The 24,201-nt window shown below is 37.6% G+C and overlaps 1 protein-coding gene across 1 annotated transcript; it reads right to left on the bottom strand.

Annotated features, from left to right (window-relative positions):
• Positions 1-2,438: 2,438 nt before the first annotated feature.
• Positions 2,439-21,909, bottom strand: Spaca1 (sperm acrosome associated 1). The gene is made up of 7 exons (XM_013032860.1): positions 21,669-21,909; positions 15,048-15,104; positions 11,491-11,592; positions 10,184-10,290; positions 9,180-9,315; positions 3,156-3,276; positions 2,439-2,595 (listed from the first exon to the last, which is right to left on the bottom strand). The coding sequence occupies exons 1-7, from the start codon at positions 21,907-21,909 to the stop codon at positions 2,439-2,441; spliced, it is 921 nt and encodes a 306-aa protein (XP_012888314.1).
• Between the last annotated feature and the right edge of the window lie 2,292 nt (positions 21,910-24,201).

Raw genomic sequence — 24,201 nt, 5'->3', positions numbered from 1 at the left:
GAGGGATTCCATCATTTGGGAGTTTTCTATACAAACTCTATCCTCAGTGCCTGGCACAGTACCTAGGCACAGAAATGGCTCAGTCAATATTTGTGGAATGAATGGATAAATGAAGGATTCTCTTGAGGAAAGGGTGTTATTCTAAGCACTACAAAATCCTACTGATACACATGCAGAGACCAATGACTTGGGTGTCCAACAGAGAAATTCCTTTCTGATACATTACTGTTTGACTTTATTTCTGGATTTTGGAAAACTTCAAGGATATTTTGGTCCAGCAAAACTTCCACCTTGGAATTTAGAGGATGGGCCTGGCTTGCAGGAACTAGCTCTCCATTAACATTTACTAATATCAGTGGACACTGCACAGATCAAGGCAGGGACAGATCTCCCACTACACAGATTAGAACAAAGTGATAATTGGCTGGGGATTTCATAAAAGTCTGGAATGATTTTGTAGAAATCTGTACCAAATGAAGATCTGCTTTGCAAAGTAACTTTCTTTTAATCTAACACAAAGAGCACATACTAGCATTCTTCTTGAATGCTAGCCTTTCTTTGGTTATAGGAGTAGGATGATTTCAAGGAAGGCCATCAAAGTGAGTCGGTAGTAGTAGTAGTAGTAGTTCCACCTACAGATCTAAGGAAGTTACTACTGTCAATGTGTGCTTGCAAATTTCTGTATGTTGTACAGTTTGAATTGCTATCTAACTGTGTTCTGGCTCTTCATGGGTACCCTATTAGGAACAGTCCTACTAAAAATGTATAAAGTACACTAAACATGTACTTGGCTTCATTTGTGTTCAGTAAATTTGGGGAATATTGTACCTATACCCTCCCTTTTGAAGAGTGGTAAGGTATGCAGGTCATAGGTAACTTTCAGAAGTCCTGTAGAAAAGAAGGCTTTTTAACATATTTGACCACAACAATTTATTTTTAAGAAGAGACGTGTTAATCAGGATAGTCTTAGTAAAGCTGCTTTATCAAACAACCTTTAAACCACTGCATACTACTAATGCATACTATTAATGCATACTATTAATGGAGAGTCAGTTCACTCTCCAAACAGACGAGAGACACCATTCTATAGCTAATTTTCTCTGAGATTCCAGGATGGTTTTTTTTCCCCAATCAGCATGAAAAACCTGAAGTTTGCATCTGGATTCAGAAGGTAAATCAAGTCAACCTCAGTGGCTTAAAATAGTAAGATATAATGTATGCTGCCTATTAATTTACTCTGAAACTGTAGTGTCAGAGAAGTTGCTATCTGAGCATGTCTGAGTTGCTTTTATTTTTTTTTTTACCAAATAAATGTTCTAGTCTCATAGTCACTCAGAACTTTGAAATGTGGGCTAACTCATTAGCCAAAATTGAGTGCCATGGCCCCACCCAACCACAATGGGTTAAAAAGATATTATCCTACCATATAGGTGGGAGATAGCCAGAAAGATTGGTGAAAAGCCCTTGGGACAACTAGCCCTGTTAATCCACTGAACACCAAAGTTCACCAAGGTACCATAAGGAACCACTTCTGTTGGTGGTTTACAAAATAAGGACAATAATTACTATTTAAGAAGTTTTAGCCATTTATCCTAAAGCTACATGATTATACAAGAAAACTTATCAGCGGTGGATGTTATAAAATATAATTCCTTTGGAAGATTTTATGAAAACAATTTCTTTTCACTTAAAGTCTCTAGTGGAATTCTTACGAAAGATAACAAAATCATTTTCTAGGCAGTTCCTCTTGGCTTCTCTCAAACGCAAATGCCTTGCAACAGAAAACATGGATAATTTCATAACACAGTCTATTTCTATAGACTACTAGAGAGGAGCATATCAAACATTCCCATTTACAATGTCTTCTGTAGAGATGGGCAAAGAGCTAATGGTATCATAAATCAGATAAGAACAGTAATAAAGCTGGCCTAAAACTCATTCAGAAAACATTAGATATATTTTGTGCTACTATAATAACCTCTGAAAATAATTTTGATAAAAAATAATTTTGATAATCTATTGAATCAAATTATCTAATGTCTTGCTTGATAATTGGTCTAATTGTGTGTGAAAAGAAATTCTTTATTCTCCTTTACCTTCTCCAAGACATCTTCTATATTACATTTTTCTTATTTACAAATTAAAAGGCAATGATCTTAAAAGTAATCAAGTGATTAGTAATATTTATGTGTACCTCTAGGAAAAGGTCCCCAAAGTATTATCTGAAATGGCAAATGCTGAGAATTACAAGCAGTCTTTGATAACTGTAGTTCAAAGCTGCACTGATTAAAACATTTTTATTCCTCACAATGCATTAACTCCAGACGGTGGTGAATTTATTTCAACATTAATTATCAAAAGTATCTCAGTTTATATTTTTTATAATAGTGAATCTGATATGTTCTGATATTTTTGCTTTGTCATCTATCATCCATACATCATTCGTTCCATTCACTTAAGGCATCATCTTCATGTACAGGTAGTTCTGCAGGTGATTGGTCAAGTGATGTCGAATCTTTGTATCTCACAGAACTCATGTCAGAATGTATCTCAGTAGTAGAGGCTTTCGCCCCCCAGAAAGCCTTCACCGCCGCCCTGGCGGAAAAAGCAAAAGAGGAAAAAAAACAATAATATGAAATGAAAACAAAAAACTACATGAGATTTCTACCCATCTCTTCTACATAAAGGAGCACTTTTTATTCACCATTCATCTAGTTTGTAGATCTGCTTTGTAGAGAAATTCTCACACTTAGCAGAGTGTACTCTTGGTATGGATACATTTGTTCAGATATGTGAATTGAGAGGTTACTGAAGTAGCCACATTTTAAAGTTGTGAGAACCACAACTGGACAACACAAATATACATTCAAAAACTGGTGGTTTTATTAATTGACTTGTAAAACTATAAAAATTGCATTTAAAAGCTCTGTCGGCTATGGAAATAAGTCATGAGACTGTTTTTTAAGAAATTCAAAGGTATCTTCCTAAGAGATGAGGTCACTGGAGAGAGGATAATCACAGGAGAAATTAAGGGAGTTAGTGAATTTTAAGATACACATAGGAGATACCCCGGACAGAGTTTTGTAATTCTCTAGATGAGGGAGGCCATAAAGATGTCTCTCAGAGGGGACAGAGCATCACGGCTGTTCACTTACCAATTTATAATAATGAAGATCAATACAAAGATCACAAATATGCAGATAATGACTCCTATGGTTAGCACAAAAACTAACACTGCATCAGTGTCTGGTCGGCTTAATCTTCTCATCTGCAATTCTAAAGAAAATTCACACACCTGACGATTATTTTTACTGGAAACAAAACAGGAAGAACTGGTAGACAAAAATTATTAATTAACTTGGACTCTGTGTTCAAAGTATCCTGAACATGCAAAACCATTGACAGAACTTGACAATGGACAACTATATCACCATTGTCTACAGAGTTCCATCAGTATTCCATTCTTTCTTTATCCAGTTCTCTGGAAGCTCACTAATTTATGGGTTCACATTTTCATGCATTTCTACATCTGAAGACATCTGCATATTCCCCCTTGTTTTCCCTAATTCGTCATCAGGCATATCATTAGCTAGAGCATAATATTACAATATTCTTTCTTTTTCTGTTGAGGTAAAAATTCTACATAATGAATTGCACAAAGATCTTTAATGCCATTTACTTTGTTTTGGCAGATGCAAACCCACTATGTAATCAAATTCAGGTCAGGACAGATTATTACCATACCCCAGAAAGTTCCCTTAAAGCCCCTCCTCCTTAATACTTACCCTACCTTCCAGGCACAGCTACTCCTGTTCTTTTCCATCACAGATCAGTCTAGCCTATTCCAAAACTTCATATGAATGGAAACATACACAATGCAATCTTATTGTGTGTGGGTGTGTGTACACGTGCACACGCCTGTTGTGGGTCTTGAACTCAAAGCCTGTAAGCTTTCCCTTAGGTTTTTCACTCAAGATTAGCACTTTACCACTTGAGCCACAACTTCATTTCCAGGTTTTTGGTGGTTAATTGGAGGAAAGAGTCTTATGCCTTTCTTCCCAGGTTAGCTTCGAATCACAGTCCTCAGATCTTAGCATCTTGAGTAGCTAGTATCATAGGAGTGAGCTTCCAGCACCCTGCTCATGATGTGCTCTTTCATGTATGGGCTTTTCTTCTTTTACATAGCATTATTTGTTAAGAGATTCACCTATACTGTTATATGCAACTACAGGTTTGGGTGGTTTTGTTTGTTTTCCTGAGCTGAAAAAAGCCAGTGTTTGAGGCATATTAGGCAAGCACTCTAGCATTGAGTTATATACCTAGCTCTGAAACTATAGCATGTATATACAGATATAGATATAAATATATAGATAGATATGGATATATAGATGTTTGTATAGGTAAACAGATCTATCTGTAGGTCTATTTTAATCTATAGATATCTTAATTTATTTTTGCTCTGAAGAGTATTTCTACAGTTTGTTTTTACCCCTAATGGATACCTAGGCTATATCAATTGTGGGCTAGGCTATTAGTAATAAAACCTTGTGAAGAATCCCATTCAAGTCATTTGGTAAACATTCATTTTCACTCTTGGATAAATGCTTAAGAGTGAAATTTAGGGTCACAGGGTGGTATTACTTAGTTTTCTAAGAATCTGTGAGATCTTTCTCAAACTGATAGTTCTGGCTATGTGTCTTACAAATTTCTCCCATATTTTGTCTTATTTATTTTCCAAATGATTGACTTTAATTTTGATGAAGTCTAATTCATTCAATATTTCCTTTTATGGTGATTGTTTTGAATTTTGTCTAAGAAATTTCTGCCTACAATGAATCACGTAGATTGTCTATTGCTTCCTTCTAAAGCTTTGAGTTTAACTTTTACACTTAAGATTAGGACACATTTCTAAGTTTTGTATAGGATAGAAGATAGGTTAGACGCTCATTGTTTTCCATATAACCTTCATATATTTCTACTCAATCATTTCTGCCCTAGCTCTTTCTGCTCTGTTTACAAATAAGTCTATTAAAGAAAGAAAGCTATCTATAATATGCATGTGTGACTGATTGGGTACACTATAGATAGTGGAAAGACAACAAGTACTAATTGTTTTGAAAATTACATAACTTCCTCTTAGCTCTTTTGGTCATCAAATTCTAGACTCATAAAGGTAATCATACAATAAAGGACCATATCATATTATTATATAGGTTAGTAAAGCAAGGTCCAAGAGGCTTAATGATTTGTGCATGCTATTTTGACTGTATTCAAACTGGTAAGTACCTCTTATCAGAAGTGGTCTCCTGTGTGAACAAATCTCAACAGCTTATGTCTCTACATTTTCCCCCCTCTAAATATGGATTCTCTCTCCATTCACCTTAGCAATTCTAGAACTATAAACTCAATCTAATAATTTTACTAGCTGGATCCAAGTATAACAGAAATTACACCAAAACATTTGTATTCTGACAGATTTTTTTCAATCTTTTTATTTTAAAATTATTTTAGATTTAGAGAAGTGACTAAATACAAGACATTTTTAGAACTAAAACCTGAAGAGAAAGGAAAAATTCATTTGTACTTATTCACTGCCCTGCAAAGGTTGGAGAATGAAGGGAATAAAGATTTTAGTTCACCATAACAATAGTCAATGGGGTCACAAAGACCATTTTCATATCTAAGAAAAAAAGACTGGATTTCTTATTGAAATTTTCTAAAGAAAAATAGGCTGAATTTCAATACCCTTCCTTTTTAGATTAACAAAGCTTATGTATATATTAGCTTCCCAGGGCTCCCATAACAAGGTTCTATAAACTGGGTGAATTACAAACAGCAGAGATTTATTATTTCATAGTTCTAGACATTAGAAGTAGGGAAGAATTGTTGGTTAAACCATGTTCCCTTTCTGAAGATTATAGCAGAAGATCCTTGTCACCCCTTCCATTTCTTGGAGCCCCACATGTCCTTTGGTATGTAGTACATAATTCCAACTTCTGCCTCTCCTTTCATGCGCCTGTGTCTTTCCTGCCCCTAGGCTTTCACATGACCTCCTTTCCCCTGCCAGCCCTTCGTGCAGTCACTTACTTCCCACCTCTTCCAAGAAGGATAGCTGCCCTATTGGATTAAGACCCATCCCACTTTAGTATGACTTCATCATAAGTAATTACATCTACCATGACTCTGCTTTCAAAAACATCCATTTTTTGAGTACTGGGAGCTTAGGATTTTCAAGTATCTTTGGGAAGGAGAGGAGGAAGAGCATAGTAAAGGTACTAAATTATGAAAACCTACAAAGGAATGGATATGGATTTTTTCATTAAGTAAACTATTTTTGCCTTAAAATATTTCAATTAAATATTTGTTTCAAGCCATATTATGTGATCATTTCTAACCAAAAAGAGTTGTTTGGTGTCTAAATAGCCAAAAAGATCTACTATAGTGGTGCTCCAATTATCTTTTTTGTTTGGTTTGGTTTTGATCCTGGGATTTGAACTCCAGGCCTATGCACTGTCTCTGAGCTTTTTTTTCTCAAGGCTACTGCTCTACCACTTGATCCTCAGCTCTACTTCTGGATTTTTGGAGATAAGAGTCTCATGGACTTCCCTACAATGGCTGGTTTTGAACTGTGATTCTCAGATCTTAGCCTCCTGAGTAGCTACAGGCATGAGCCCAGCCCAATAATAATTTTTTAAACAAATAGATAATAGATACAAAAGCATTCTGAAAACATTTTATCTCTTAACTAATGCATGTACTAAGTCCAGTCCTGGGCTGCTCTAAGAGAGGAATGTCAACTTTTTCTCAATAAACAATGAGCATTTAGGCTCTGGTTTCCAGCCTCTAGCTTACACACCAGCAAACCCAACCCCTTTCTAATAAATCCCTTTCTAATCACAAGATGACTGAACCATCACACTAGGGACCAGGCTGAGGGGACAAAGTCTAAGAATAATACATGCACATTTAATATCATACACTAGGGCAGACTGAGATATTTTTTACATATGATAATGTTCTGCTCATCTTTTACTCTTCTTACCTTTTTTACTACTAATCTTTTTTTTTCTTTTTTCTTGTCAGTTGTGGGGCTTGAACTCAGGGCCTGGGCACTGTCCCATAGACTCTTTTTGCTCAAGGCTAGCACTCTGTCACTTTGAATCACAGTTCCACTTCAGATTTCTGGTAGTTAATGGAGGTAAGAGTCTCACAGGGACTTTTCTGCCCAAACTGGCTTCGAACTGCAATCCTCAGATCTCAGCCTCCTGAGTAGCTAGTATTACGGGCATGAGCCACCAGTCCCAGCTACTACTAATCGTTTTTTTTTTTTTTATGTCTCCTACCTCCTTTCTTTCTTGTTCTCTTATCTTTGTCTTTATCTTTTCCCCCCCTGGGCTAATCGTTTTTTTTGTTTTTTGTTTTTGTCGGTTGTGGGGTTTGAACTTTGGGCCTGAGCGCTGTCCCTCAGATCTTCAGCTCAAGGCTAGTTCTCTACCAGCGCCACTTCCAGTTTTCTGGTGGTTTATTGGAGAGAAGAGTTTCACAGACTTTCTAGCTCGAGCTGGCTTTGAACCATGATCCTCAGATCTCAACCTCCTGAGTAGCTAGGATTACAGGCATGAGTTACCAGTGCCCGGCTCTACTAATCTTTTTTTTTTTATAACAACAGATATGTCAGCAGTCAGAGTGGTCATTAGCTTGACTCATAAAGATGCTGTTTTTGTTGTTTAAAGATGTTGTTTTTGTTTTGTTTTGTTTTTAAGCTGCTCACTAAAGCTACTCACAAAGTTTCAATAGTAAGTAGTTTTTTGTTTATTTGTTTGTTGGTGGTATTGGGGATTGAATCCAGGGCCTTGAGCTTGATAGGCAGGTATTCTACCATTTGAAGAGTCTCCACCTTCTTTTTGCCTTAGCTATTTTTCAAAATAAGATATGGCCAGGCTAGCCTGGGCTTCCTACTTATGTCTCCCTGTGCCTTTAGGGATTAAAGGTGCCCACCACCATACACAGACATTGGTTGAGATCGAGTCTTGTGAATTTTTAGGCTTAGACTAGCCTCAAACAATCATCCCCCATATCTACCTCCCAATTTACTGGAATTACATGCTTGAGTCATGCTTCACTTAGTTGTTTTTGTTTGTTTGAGTCTCCCCAAATAATTAACTCTGATTTCCTTTTAATTAAGGATATTAGGTGGTGATATGCTAGTCATAAAACTTAGCAAGATTCCATCTCAACCAGTGTCTGGACACTGTGGTATGTACCTATCAACCCAAGGAATGCAGGCATAAAGCCAAATTCTACCTGGAAAATAATCAAGAAATAAAGGTCTTCAAGTATGAGGCCCTAAACTCAATCCCCAGTTCAAATATCCGTGTGTGTGTGTGTGTGTGTGGAAAATGCCATGTAGCTATTCAAGAGGCTGAGATTTGAGGACATAGTTCAAAGCCAACTGGGCAAGAAAGTTTGTGAAACTTATCTCCAACTAACCACCAAAACTGCCAGAAATGGAGCTGTGGCTCAAATGATAGACTGTTAGCCTTGAGCAGAAAAGCTCAGGGACAGTACCTAGGCTCCATCAAGCCTTAGTGCCAGCATATGCATCATTTTTGCCATGCTTATATATGTGAACAATTTTCTGGAGAAGCCTCCATAAGGTTGGTTGGATTCTCAAAAGACTTGTAGCCAAATACCCTACAACAAAGATGACAATACTAAAAACAGTTAAGAACATCTAAACTAAAGGAAGTAATTATTTGAATGTAGAAAATGTCATGGATTAAATGCAAGGATGGACACACAGATTGATCTCATCAGGGAACATAATCTATAATATGTAAAATTATGTTCAGGACAAGATTTACATCTTGTAATATACATCAAAAACTATTACTATATCAGAAAGTATCTTTAAAACTTCTTAAAGAAAATTGCTGACTTCACATTTCTTAACTATACTTTTCTACACCAAAATTCTTGTAAACATTCCTGAGAATTTTATATATCCATTTTTGACTGAGTATGGTGGAAGTAAATATTAGGATATATTTCAAGTTCAAGGACTGACTTTAAATGATCAGTTTCATCTGGGAATGTATTAGTAATAAAAATTCCTATACTAGTTCTAGCCCAGAGCTACTAATTTGAAGCTGGTAAACCAAGGCTGGCCAGACACTTACCAGTTGTTGTATAGACTGTGAATTTAATTGTTGCTATTATTTCACCATTCTCCAGGGTTTCACACTCGAAAGCCATAGGATGAACATCTCTTTTTACTTCTAGGACTGCTGAATCATTTGTAAGTACAACAGGCTGCTATTTAAAAAAAAAAATAACAAAGTATCAATGCTCTTCACTGCATTAACATCAGGAGACAACTTATTTCCCTTAGCATAAGAAGTACCACTGATTCTCTTAGCCTACTATGCAATTAATTATGCACCTGCTCGTGGACTTTGGAATCAGACAATCCAGACTTCAGATACCAACCTTACCACCTTACCACTGGCAAGTTACCATCTACTTCTCAATTATCCATCAAATGGAATAATTCTACAAAATGCTTCAGGGTTGCTATGTATATTAAAAGAGACTGTAGCACTTGGCTTTGGTCTAGACCCTCAAAAGCTTTTAATTAATGATTGCTATTGTTATTATACAACTCTTACATAAACCAATGAAAACTTTGCTTCCAAAATAGAATCCTTCATATAAAATGGATATATTTAAGTTCTGTATATAACTAACCCTAAGACACATGGGAAGTTTTAAATTTTCTAAATAATGAAAGTTCTGAATTCCAATAAAAAATAAAATTGTGTAACTTTTAACATCATTTTTCAAACTGCTTTTTAAAAGAGTTATCTGAACAGGCAGTTTTAAGGGGTGAATAGAAGTGGAGGGCGGTTGACCTAACAAGGAAAATAAAAGAAGATGAATATAGTCAAAGTAAATGATTTGAATATATGAAAATAGACCAGTAAAATCTGTTGAATTTGGAAGGGGAAAGGGAAACAAGACTGATTAGAATACATTGTAAACATGTACGTAATTAATAATGAACCGTTTCTATGACTTATGTAAACTAATTTAAAAAAAGAGTTGTCTGGGGTTCAACAGAACTGTGAAGCAATTTTTTTCACTCTCTAGAAAACAGAGGACTATAAATGCATCCATTACTTACTTGGTCTGGCCTTAGAAGTTTCCACACATATTTGAAACGATTTACAGGAGATACATGAATACACGCCAGTCTAGCACTTTCAAGACTTTCTGAAATTGGTCTACCCCCTGAAAAGAAAAAAAGGAAAAGTTAAAAACATAAATACTAATGTGCATAAAACTGCTTTACACAAATAGTACTTTTATAAAGCCTCACTTTTAGGAATCAATTCTGCTAGAAGTTACTCCAAACGTTAGAGTTGGGAGTAAGTGTAGGGGAGATCAGAAGCAACAGGTACAAAGAACATCAAAAGAACCAGTTAAGGGGACTCTACTGCTCTCCATTTTTTTATTCAGACCACATTTAGAGCAGAAATAAAAGCACTTGACTTTGTGTTCTGTTACAATAAACTTTGTGACTTGCTAGTAATTTCCAATTGACTGGTTAGAAAAACATATTAGAAATGTTGCAATGTCAGAATTAACATCATTTAGGGCTGGGAAGGTGGCTCAGTGGTAGAGTGCTTGCCTTGCATGCATGAGGCCCTGGGTTTGATTCCTCAGCACCACATAAATGGAAAAAGCCGGAAGTAGTGCTTGGCTCAAGTGGTAGAGCGCTTGCCTTGCGCTGAAGAGCTGAGGGGACAGCACCCAGGCCCAGAGGTCAGGCCCCATGACCAACAAAAAAAAAAGAATTAACATAATTTAATACAGAACAAACGTCGCAGTTCCCAGTTTAAGGTTTACCAATCCACCAATAAAGTACAGTGACTAAACCATCCAGAGGTTTTGAGTTTGTCACTACAGGACAAACTCAACCACGAACCCTAAATACTTCAGTGTATTATGAAGGATATGTTCATGACACTTTTAACATAACTGAAAAAACATAAAGCAAGTAGAAAGTTTGCCAGAACATCGCCTCTCTAAAAATGAAAGGGAATTTAAATAAATGTTGATGGTTCCTTTTCTTTTTGTTGGTCAGTCATGGGGCTTGAACTCTGGGTCTGGACACTGTCCCTCAGCTCTTCAGCTCAAGGAAGGACCACTTGAACCACAGCGCCACTTCCTGTTTTCAGAGTGGCTTATTGGAAATAAAAGACTCGTGGACTTTCCTGCCTGGGCTGGCTTTGAACCAGGATCCTCTGATCTCAGCCTCCTGAGTAGCTAGGATTACAGGCGTGAGCCACCGGCGACCGGCTGATGGTTCCTTTTCAAAATATCAATTGTCTCTTTATACTCAGTGGCAATCAGAGGTTGAGAATATTGTCCCAGAGTAAACTTGTCCCCTCAGTCACACTCCAATCTTCAATAGGGAGTCCAACTTACACCCACACTCTACTGGTCCACGGCATTCTTCTACCCGAACAAGACACTTGGATTCACCTCCAGGGCATCCATTTGTTAGTATAACTTCTCTAATACCAACACCTTTGGTAAAGAAGGCACATGTTAAAAGAAAACTAATTACAGAGCGTCTTAGCTTCCCATCCAGGTCTGTCCATCTTATCTTTTTCCCCCCTGGTACCAGCTGGCATTACCACTTGAGCCACACATCTTTATCCTGGCTATTTGCTGGCTAGCTGGAGATGGAGTCCTGTGGACTTTTCCGCCTGAATTGGCTTTGAACCACAATCTTCCAGGTCTCAGCTTCCTGAGTAACCAGAATACCAGCGTGAGCCACTAGAGTCTGGCTTTATCTTTCCCTTTCTTTCTTCTCCGTTTCTCTTTTCCTCTCATCTCCTTTCTTTTTCTTTTCTTTTTTCTTGTTGAGAATTTTAAGATCAGAAATCAAATTCCTAAATCCAGGAGGATGGCATTTAGAATTTTCTTAGGTCCCTCATTGTGAACTATTTCATAAAACAATATTTTCTCAAGTAAAATTCCTATGGTTTTTATCCTAAGAAAAAGGATTCCAGAATCATACATACATTTGAAAATGGTATATTAAAAAAATTAAAGGGACCTCTTTCTACAGAAGCTTTTGGACACTTTTAAAAAGCTAATAAATTAATATGTTATGTATGTTTTCATTGATTTAATGTGTAAAAAAATCTTACATTTCAACATCTTTAAAATCAGAATACAATTATAATTGTGGTATAGAATACAATTATAATTGTGGTATATAATAAGTTAATTGGCATAAGTTTTCCTTTTTAGAGTACTTAAGATGTGCTTCCTATAGCCAATAAAATAAGATGGATGAAATACACAGGATTTCCCAAACTTATCTGATCATGGAATTTTCTGGAGTTGAGAGTGGAGCTTCTGGAGGAAATTTCAATATCATCTTTTACCATAAATGATGCTTTCTAATATTTAGATTCATAGTCTCTGTATTAAATATAGACAGGATAACCTATTAATAACCAAATCTCCATTTCCAGTAATATAAGTCTTTAGAATTGTCACACGCTTGGGTAATGAGAAATCAGATCTTTACTGATTTCTAAAGCTCCAATGAATTGTCTTTCATTGCTAGAATTATGGGAAATGGCAAAATACTGGATGAGCCACTGACAAGACTTCAGTCACAGGCTCAGGAAGAAACCACCCTGGTTTCTTGTCTATCAGATTCCTTTTTCAGTCTTTATAAGACATTAATCATAAAACCTATTCTCAGAGGAAAGAAAGGTTGACGACTACACTGAGTCACTACTATGTTAAAGTAACAAACAGAAAAAAGTGCTTCTCAAAGCTATGAGAAACTCAAATCACCTGGAAACCTTACTGAATGGTGGGTTCTCAGTCTGTCTTGAATAATCTAAAATGCCACCTTTCTAAGAAGTTCTTCAACAATGCTGATGCAGGTGTTCTGCGGCCTACACTGAGTCCCAAGGAGACTCCTCATGCAATAAGGAGATAGAAGGATAGGAGGGGAAATGTGTCATTTGATTATAAGAGAAGGCTAAGAATGGCTAAAGTATTGCTCCACTTGAACTTATGAAAGTGGCACAGCCTTATTCTGCAAGGCATAGTTTCCAAGCAAGTGCTTTATGTGCTTATTTAGCCAAATGCTGTTTATTAAGATGAGCGTAGGTGTGAGACTCTACAAGTGACACCCAAAAATTTACGTAGATATAAAAGAAAACTTTTGATGAGCATTTAGGAGTTAATTAGCATTTTTTACTACATCATTTTTTTCTACATACAAATTGAGAAGCTTAGAAATATTTTAGATATATAACATCATGTTTCGTGTTTTTTTCCTTAGAACTTATCTGACATATTGTATCTTTTAAATATTGTTTATGTGACACTGCTAAAATATACATTAATTGCCAGGCACTGATGGCTTATGCCTGTAATCCTAGCTACTCCTTCAGGAGTCTGAGATCTGAGGATTGTGGTTTCCAAGACAGCCAGGGCAAGGAAGTCCATGAAACTCTTATTTCCAATCAACTACCAAAAAAGCTGAAATAGAACTGTGGCTCTAGTGGTGGAGTGCTAGCCTTGAACAAGAAAAAGCTCAGGGACAGTGCCCAGGCCCTGAGTTCAAGCCCCAGGATAGGAACAACAACAACAACAAAAATTGTCTGTCTCTGTGTGTGTGTGTGTGTGTGTGTGTATTACTTCTCTTTTTTTTTGGCTTCATGCTTATTTCATTTGTTTTTTCAGTTGGTGCTCTACCACCTGAGCCACTCCTCCAACCCTGCTTTTATGGGGTGAGAGATAGGATCCTGAGGATTTTTTGGCCTAGGCTGAAAGAATCATGATCCTCTACCTCTGGAGCTCAGGCTCTTTGGTAGCTAGGGTTAGAGGCATGACCCAAAAAGATAATAACAAAAAAACCCTTATGTTTCTTATTCAATGGCAGAGCTGTTTGTTTTGTTCACTGTATCTCCAGCACATACAATACCAGGTACACAGTAAGCAAAGATAAAGATATCTTTTATAAACAACTGAAAAAGTCACTTGTAGTCACTGTAGATATTATTTATCACTTGTTAAGTGATAAATTGTAAATCACTTAAGTGATAAATAGTATCTACATCAGGCTTTTAAATAATAAACAACAATATCAGTTACTGCAACTGAAAAATTCTGATCTAGATCCTCAGGGATATTCTAAGGCTGATTCAAGGTAAGATAAAATTAATTTCATTTGTAAATTATCTGTTATCTTCTTCAACCTATACTGCACAGCAGGGATTATCAAAGGATGGTTCTCTAACTAGAAATCTAAGCTTCATTGTAAACTTGTTAGAAATGCAAATTCTTAGGCCCAATACAAGTATTCAGAAACTCTGGTAGGCCCTACAATCTGTTCTAACAAACCCTTCAGGCATTTAGGGTATATATTTGAGTCTGAGATGCTCTAGTCTATTATAACATACATAGATTTAGCCCTAACCCCATGTGAGAGAGTTTATGTTCAATTTCTAGCCATTGAATGAGCAAAGTAAGCCATGTTCTTTATAATATTATCTTCCCCACAAAGCCAACAGCTCTTTTCTCTAAGACATGAGACATACAAATGGGAGAAACTGAGAATTTGGAATGGGCTATTGCAAATAAGCATATTTCTTGATAGATTTGCCAACACAGTATGTGGGAAGACATCTGTGAGATGCATTGGAAAATCTCTCATTTTCTGAACATCTGTGAGACAGAGAAAATTTTACTTTAGTGAAGACAGCTTAAAAAAAACAGTGCCAAAAAATAACAGGGAGTTGGCTTAAAATAAAATTTAGGGGTTAAGAACTGAAAATATCTTACCTTTTAAAGCAATCAACCAAGTGTTATATGTAAGTTGCAGATATTAGACATACAAGACAATGAGAGATGAACAGAAGTAGGAAAATGACAAACAATTGTCACATTATCTGTTTGTACCTCCCCTGATTTTACGATGAGTTATTCATCTGCTCTATGCTACTTACCACACGTGACTGTGCACATTCCGAATTCTACTTCTTTGATTATTGTCTTGTTCGAAACTAAAGTGTAAAGATACATTATTCAGTAATATGAAAACTTTTCAAAGAGAAAACCTCTTACTTGGAGATAAAGGATCTATTTATCATAGAGATAGTAGATATGCCTTTTTCTACTTAAGACAGCAGTATATAACTTAGTTTATTTTCCTCATAAATTCATACATGGTGAGTTAAAATCCTATTAAAAGTCAGAAAAAACGAGTACCCACTATGTTAAGAGTTGTGCCTTTGCCTTTCTGCTTGTCGGTCTGCTGCTTACCTTCTTGCCTGCTTGTTTTCTTATTCAGTAAAGCTTCGCCAAATTTTCTTACCATTAAAATAAGTCAGATAAACACAAAAATTCCTTTCCATTTTAGAAACTTTTTTTTCTTGTCTTAATTTCCTAACACCCACACACACATACATACACATATGCGCATGTGCATGCACATACACATGTACATGCACACACCACAAAATTCCATTAAAAAAGTTTTTGTAATAGGTACACATAAAATTAAAATTATAAAATTTTAGAATGTTTTACTTATTTTCAAGGTAAAAATGATAAATTTAAATATTTCTGAGAATTTATTTGAATACTTTTTTAGTAGGATAATCTAGAAATATATACTCGAAAAGCTAAATATTCTTAGTTCTAAATGAAGTTTGGCATGAATTCTATCATCTATTGTAAATAACTAAGTCTTCATAATTTGGATTAGTCCTGAAAGCTCACTAGAAAAAGTATAAAATGCAGAATCAGAAGACAATTTTTAGAAGACTTATCACAGGGCAACAAATTACATGGAAAAACATACTAAACCTGAAGTCTAAATAAAGTCTAAAGAGCTTCTACCAATAATTAGTGGTGAAGAGTATGAACAAATTAATTCAGCTTTGCCAGACCTAGTTAACCCTTTGTAAAATTTGGAAATAACTACTCATCTCATTTGCTATATTATGAATTACACAACCAGGAACTGGTAGCTCTTGCTGGTAATCCTAGTAACTCAGGAGTCTGAGATCTGAGGACTGAGGTTCAAAGTAAACTCCAATAGACAAATTTGAGAGATTCTGATCTCCAGTTAACAGCACAAAGCTTGAAGTAGAGGTATGGTTCAAGTGGTAGAACACTAGCCTTAAGTGAAAGGGAGTAATCAGAACTTTGACTTCAAGCTCCAGTACAGGCACTAAAAAAAGAATATATACATACACATATATTTGCATTTATATATGGAGTTTACATATTAACCTAACAGGACGAAAGTATTCTGCAAATTGTTTAGTGTCATATTTAAGATACCATAATTACCAAATTCATACTCATTTTATAGTTCTCAATTTCATACGTTACTAAGACTTTTTCCTATTTTAATTATTACAAATCTGCAGTTTCATCTTTTTTGTGTTTTGTTTTTTTTTTGGGGGGGGGTCCAGTCGTGGGGCCTGAACTCTGGGCCTGGGCACTGTCCCTCAGCTCTTCAGCTCAAGGCTAGCGCTCTACCACTTAAGCCACAGAGCCACTTCCGGCTTTTTTCTTTTTGCTTATGTGGTACTGAGAATCGAACCCAGGGCCTCAGGCATGCAAGGCAAGTGCTCTACCACTGAGCCACCTTCCCAGCCCAAATCTGCAGTTTCATAAACACTTGATTCTGTATTTTCGAGCACTAAATACAGTACCACGAATACACAGTAGGCTCTTGACACAAGTCAGTCAATATACTTGGCTTAGTCTACCATGATGTGCCACTTTTGAACTGACTTTTTTTTTTTTGGGGGGGGTTGGTCATGGGGCTTGAACTCTGAGCCTGGTCCCTGTCCCTCAGCTCTTCAGCTCAAGGCTAGAACTCTACCACTTGAGCCACAGTGCCACTTTTGGTTTTCTGGTGGTTAATTGGAGCTAAGAGTCTCATGGATTATCCTGCTCAGGCTGGCTTTGAACTGCAATCCTCAAATCTCAGACTCTGGAGTAGCTAGGATTACAAGTGTGAGCCATAGTCACCGAGCTTGAATTGACATTTTATGTTTGAAATGTTTAAATATTTACAGGTAACACATTATAAGACAGATGGTAAAAGCTAAATTCTGAACAAAGGAAACATGTATAAGAGACTGAGTGTTGGATTCAGTTTTATCATAACCTCTTCTTCAAAAACCATTTGTCAATTAGCTCTACTATTCACTACCTATGTAACTTTGGGAACTTTCTCCTAATCTGAATTTCCTCCCAGAAAAAGCTAGGTGATTGAATTAGATAATCCCTGAAGTTCCTTTCAAGCTTTAATGTTCTTTGATACACTGAGTGTCCATTAAGGCATTCAATGATTTTTTAAAATTGGAACACTACAGAATTGGGTAGGCGAGAATTAGATAGATAGATAGATAGATAGATAGATTGATTGATTGATTGATTGGATTGATTGATTGATTTAGATTTCATTGTGGCATTTCATCCTCAATATTTCTCATTAAATCCAAATGAATGCCAATAAAATTTGATGTGTAACTGGATAAAGAGTAAGATCCGCAGATGCTAATTAACTGGTTAACAGCAATGTGGTAGGATTGGTGTGTCACAAGTTCTCTCCTGCTCAGCTTTGTATTAATGGCCTGAGAGAAAGAACCCTGAGGGCTGGGAAGGTGGCTCAGTGGTAGAGCACTTGCCTTGCATGCCTGAGGCCGTAGGTTCAATTCCTCAGCACCACATAAGCAAAAAGAAAAAAAGCCAGAAGTGGCACTCTGTCTCAAGTGGTAGAGCGCTAGCCTTGAGCTGAAGAGCTGAGGGACAGTGCCCAGGCCCAGAGTTCAGGCCCCACGACCGGACCCCTCCCCCCCCAAAAAAAGAACCTGATATCATGCTACTTAATCTGGGGTCCTGCAAAATCAAGAAAGTTACCAAACAACTTTCATGATAAAAGTCTGGACCTAAAAAAACAAAGAATGAAAGAATGGGTAAAACTAACAAAAGTAAACCTTAGGCATTGAGAAATAAAAAGTCTCATATAGAGAGCTGAGAAGGGAACTATCCAAAAATACTGTATGTGTTATCTTAATTTATAGAAGAACATTTGCAAAAATGAATAGAGCTTCAACAATGAGTTCACTAGAGGGTTTTCTAAAACTCCAATGAGTTTTAAACTGTATGTTAAAAGCCTTTGTCCACAATGAGGCAGGAGATGACCCATTCTTTGTGTTCTAGCCACATTCTGGAATGTTCTCTTCAGTTCTAGACCCAGACCCCACACTGTAACTTTTTTTATTTTGTGCCAGTCTTAAGGCTTGAACTCAGGATTTGGGTACTGTCCCTGAGGGTTTTTGTTTTGTTTTGCTCAAGACTAATGCTCTACCACTTGAAGCACAACTCTACTTGTAGCTCTGGTGTGTGTGTGTGTGTGTGTGTGTGTGATTAATTGGAGATAAGAGTTGCACAAGACTTTCCTGCCTGGCTTTGAACTGTGATCCTCAGATCTCAGCCTCTTGAGAGCTAGGATTATGGGCATGAGCCACTGGCATCTGTGTAACTATTAATACATAATGTATTACATAATACATAATATATTAATATAGTATAAGTATTAATACCTATCATCAGGGAGCAATGATGATCTTTGATCATTTTTTGGAGATTATTTGAAAGCTTACTTAATGACTATTCTTTATTAGAATGAAAGAAAATATAGTTTTATACTTTTATATGATAATACTCAATAAAAGTCATTCTCTACTGTAATTATGCATTTATAAATCTTAGGATATATTGATATAAAAGTTATAAAACACATTTTAAAAGTTATTTAAGATGTAAAAATAGTATAAGGATATAAATCTAACAGAATGTGATTTTTTTATTTTGAAACAATTTATTCATAATCCATAATTAACTTTTGATTGAATCTCAATTTTTCCAAGTTATGTTTTAAAAAGTCTAAAATAATAAAATTGAGAATGACTGGAATTGCCTAGAATGATGTAATTATGAAATGAACCAGGACAATTACATTAGTCTGTCTTTTCTTATTGCTTCATATTACCTTTAAGGCATTTTGAAAATGCCTACAGACACCTTCTTCACAGCCTAGTCTGGTTTTCACTGCATAAAGTTGAGATTTCAGAACATTTCATTTTTCCACATAATGGCAAAAAGAAACAAAATTGACAGAAAAAAAATTTCACAAGTATGAAAACAAATTAGAAAATGACCACAAGGGTTGGAGTTGTGGCTCAGGTGGTAGAGAGCCAGCCAATCAGTGAAAGCATCAGATACCAAGTTTGAGTCCCGGTCTCAGAACAAAAAAATAAAGATGAATACAGAGGCAGATAATTACTCTTTGGGTGATAGAGATAATGTGAAATTGATAATATAAGAAAAAAAATATTTGTGAGAAATGATGCTATATTAAGTGAATGTCCTAGCTAAATTTTCCCTAACTTAAGAATTGATGAGAGAATATTGCATTTTAAAGGTGAAAATTATAGATTCATAGACACCTTTCAAGTGGATGGCTTTGATCCTGAAATGTGACAATAACCTGGATCATATTGTTTTGCTAAAAGTATGTGGATGGAATTCCTTCTTATGTTTATGCACCAATATTTAACAAGCTTAGTAAGCAATGGAAGGTATGTATATAAGGGTGACAGAAAGAAAATGGGTGTCATAGTCAACTAATCATCCCAATCAGTGTTAATAAATCTGGAAATGTAAATGTTTTGCAATTACGCAGCAAAAAATGTCATTCTTTTCAACAAAGTGTCTTCTCAGTTTTCAAAAGTATTGTTTTAATAATACAAATGTGACAAGAACCAAAGTAATGATAAGTTAGATGTACTACAGATGTATTTAAAATCCAGAAGTATATTTACAAAACCAATACATTCCAGGTTCAGGCTGGACAGCTAAGCATTGAGTTGCATTTGAATTACTTTGCTCAGTTATGGTATATATCTCCTAGCTTTGGTGATATATATATTTGAGGTTTTGCCATGTTAATCTGTATAAAAAGTCTTTTAAGCCAGGCGCCAGTGGCTCATGCCTGTAATTCTAGCTACTCAGGAGTCTGAGATCTGAGGATTGCTGTTCAAAGCCAGCCCGGGCAGGAAAAACCGTGAGACTCTTATCTCCAATAAACAACCAGAAAACCAGAAGTGGTGCTGTGGCTCAAGTGGTAGAGCACTAGCCTAGGGTTAAAAAGGGCTGGCAAGTTTTAGTCATGGTTCTGGAAATATTCAGATATGTGACCTCTGATTGTTTACTGTTCTGTATTTCTCACAAGAAAACACACATTTAAAAATCCCAGGAGTATAGTAGCTTCTCTCCAATACACAAATGTAGACATGAAGACACTAAGAGAATAAGTAACCTACATTTGAACTTGAAGTTAAGACATTATCATTCCATTATCTGGGTATTGCCTAAATAATATGTGGCATTTTACAACTAAAAGTATCCCTTGACCGGTTCCATACTAAAATTGTTCCATTACAGACTAAAGGGAAATAATAGCTATCAGTCATTCTGTTTTCTTCTTCTCATATTTCCAAAGCCAAGGACCTTTTCAAGCTGTCTGTAATGTAATGTTATCAAGGCAGTACAAACCTGGACCTACCCCACTATTAACCTCAGATAGCTAATTTCTTTCTGATACTCTGGGGGTCATCAGGAAAGAAAAGAAAAGCTGACTGTCAGAGCACCCACTCTCAATGTACAGACTGAGGGGCACAAGAACATCAAGGAGATTAAGAAATCTCTGCTGGGTCATTTATGGAGGAAGGGAATCAAGTTCCTTCCAAGGGCTGCAAGCCTGTAACTGACATTTTACCTACCAGCATGTGAGTTACTAATCAATATAACTTGTACACTAGCTTGCCAAGTTTATTGCTTAATGAGCCAGCAGTACCAAGCAAATTTATGTACCCTGCACAGGCTCATTCTCCCCGTATGTCCCTAATGTTAACCATTATCATCTAACAATGCCCATGGAGTGGATCACTCCAGAGGTATTTTCTATTACCACCATTCCTTTGTCGGAATTTAAATATATAAGTTGCTGAACTGTAGAGGCTCTACCAAGCTGTCATAGAACTGGGAGGTGGTAAAGATACTGGTCTTTCTAGATGCACCATAGTGAGGGGAATTCAGCTTTTTGTTTAACTCCTTTCCCAAGGGCAAATGTGGAAAGGAAGAGGATTTCAAGTAATTTAGAACTTGAAACAAAAACAAAAATTCTTCTACCCTGGGATGAGAATAAATGCATGCCACCAGAATCAAAGCGATTCCCTCTCCAGGGAAGCTACTTCCAATGCCTTCAAACTGTGTAACTTTCTCCAAAGCAACAAAGCACACAGTATGTCCCTAGCAGTTGGTTTACAGTGTGCTTATTTGTTTACGCCACTGCAGCCTGGAGCAATCAGCACCTCCCTCCTTCAGGGTGCTAAGCATGCACGAAATGGGTCGGCTGGGGGCTGATGTGTGCAAGCCAGCTCTACTGCCCGTGTGGCGGCTGATCCTCACTGTCCGAACCAAGGGCAGGCCCGGGGCCTCCACAGAGGCCTCCTTCAACCCAGGCAGCCTCCCGCCCTCACCGTCCTCCGCGGCCTCAACCGGGACCTCCTCGGCCACCTCGGTGTCGCTATCCTCCTCCTCCTCGCCCTCGCCCTCGCCCTCGCCCTCGCCGTCGGCCTCCGCCTGGCCGTCGGGGCCCAAACCGGGATCCTGGATGGCAGCGGTGACGTTGGTCCCACACGAGGACTGGAGGCCCGCCAGGAGCAGCCAGCCGACGGCCAGCAGTAGTCCCGCCGAGCAGCCCGCGCTCCCAGCGCTCATGGTTCTCGGCCCTACGGCCGCCAATGCTCAGTCACAGCCCCAGGTCCCCAGGAGAGGTGAGAGGAAGAGAGCCGCCACTCCACCGACTCCGAACTCCCGCCCCGCGCCCAGGCAACCATTGAGGCGTCATGGTTCGTCAGCGCGGTAGGCCAGCCGAGGCTCCGCGGCTGGAACGCGGCGAGGGAGGGGCCACGGCACCAGGGGGCGGGGCGTAGAGTTGGAGGCGGGGCTTCTGGAGTTCGGGGCGGGGCAAGTGGGCGCGGAGCTTGGTCTAGAGCGCTCGCAGGGCGGGGCAGAGCGGTAGGGCGTGGTTCCTTGTAGGTTTCAGGGCAGAGCCAGGCTGGAGCCAAGCATGCTGGGAACAAGGCCTAGGGAGCTTGAAGACCAGTCCCAGCGCTAATGGGGGCTGGGCCGAAGACACCTAAATCAGGCTCCCCGACTGAGGCAGGGCCATCTTTTCCACCATAGCCTCTGGTCAAATGTAAGTTCACAGTCCTGGGTGTGGTCCGGAACTCAGGTCACTCTGTGTTGGTTCAACTGCTAGCTGCTTGCATTGCCTGTTTGCATTGCCTGCATGCATTGCCTGGGTTCATCTACCAGCCCGCCAACTTCCTCAAATGTCTTGCAGGATTTTTTTCTGAGTTCTTTTTCGTGCTTCATATGCGCTTGCCAAACTAAACTTCTTAGATCCTGAAGCATTCTTCATGTGACTTGGTTTTAAATTTCTCCATCCCAAATCTCCGACTTGGCATATATCAAGTAGGATTTGTCATAGCCTTATTTTAAGTTGGATGTCTCAGATTGGATTCCTAACAGCTGATGAGGCTTGGTCTGCAGAGGATGCCAGGGGAGCATGCGCTTTCTTTGGTCTGAGCGCTACTGTGAATGGAGCTCAAGCACGTTCTATTTATTTTTAAATAATATTTTATTATTATTTTTTTTATATTTTATTATTTTTAAGTAGTTGTAGAAAGAGGTTTCAATTCAACATGTCAGTTTGTGAGTACAATGCATCTTTATCATTGTCACCCTTTCCCTCATTCTCCAACATCTCTCCCAACCCTACACATCTCAAGCTGCCTGATTCCATTTTCACACAGGTACATTGAATATTATGACTAACCTCCTCTCTCCATTTGTCTACTCCCTCCCTTTTCTTTGATCTCATCCTCTAAAATACATGCTTCAGCTTCTTGAAATTCCTTTTCTTAAACTGTAAGTTAGATGTTCGAGAGTTACACTTTTATGCAGCATGGTCAGTGGCTTGATTGAGCTACTCTGGAGGGTGTAGATGGAAACAAAAAAGAAGGGAAGGTGAAAACATTTTAAGGCTTATTTGTTCCAGTTACATGTTGGTTTACATGATGTTTTAGGTACCAGTATGGAGCACAGAAAAAAAGCATAAATACTAAAGTAGAGGTGACAGAGTACATCCTTACAGGTGTATATGGTGAAACTGGTTCATTAGAATTGGCATTAGAAATTCTTAATTGGAATATTGTATTCCATAGAATTTAATTCCTGATAATTTCTATCATCTTACACTTGGCCTTTATTTTTCCCCCTTTATGGAGAGATGCTTCTAAATCTTGCTTGATTCTATGGTCTTAACATAGATATCTTGATCTTAGGAGAGAGAACTATCTCTCACAACTTTGATTTGAAAAAATAAATCTTCCTTAAGTCATCATCAAGAATGTTAATAAGACTGATATTTGTTTTTGTTTGTTTGTTTGTTTGTTTGGGTCCGGTCGTGGGCCTGAACTCTGTCCCTCAGCTCTTCAGCTCAAGGCTAGCGCTCTACCACTTGAGCCACAGCACCACTTCCGGTTTTTTTCTTTTTGCTTATCCTGCACATGTAAGTGTAACCCCTCTGTACAGTATCTTCACAAATAAAATAAAATAATATAAAAATAAAAAAGAATGTTAATAAATGAAACACCATGAGGTTATTGTGGCAAATGCACCACACCACTAACCCATACGTTGATTTAGTCCATACATTAATTTAAGAATCTATTCTTTTACCTAAGAAGAGTTGTATCTTTTACTAAGATTAAATCTGATAATAAGCAAGAATACTTTAACCCCTTAGCATTTCCACTAGAAATAATAGAAAATAAAATTCAACTAAGCTCTTCACTTGCAATTATCTAATTAAGTCAGATTTCTTCTTTAGGATTAGAAGCATAGACTTTTTTTTTTTTTTGGTCAGTCGTGGGGCTTGAACTCTGGGCCTGGGCGCTGTCCCTCAGCTCTTCAGCTCAAGGCCAGCGCTCTACCACTTGAGCT

This window comes from Dipodomys ordii, unplaced genomic scaffold (genome assembly GCF_000151885.1).
Source record: "Dipodomys ordii isolate 6190 unplaced genomic scaffold, Dord_2.0 Scaffold158, whole genome shotgun sequence".
Classification (NCBI taxonomy): Eukaryota; Metazoa; Chordata; class Mammalia; order Rodentia; family Heteromyidae; genus Dipodomys; species Dipodomys ordii.
The sequence above is the reverse complement of the archived record's forward strand: the minus strand, read 5'-3'. Positions and strand labels throughout refer to the sequence as shown.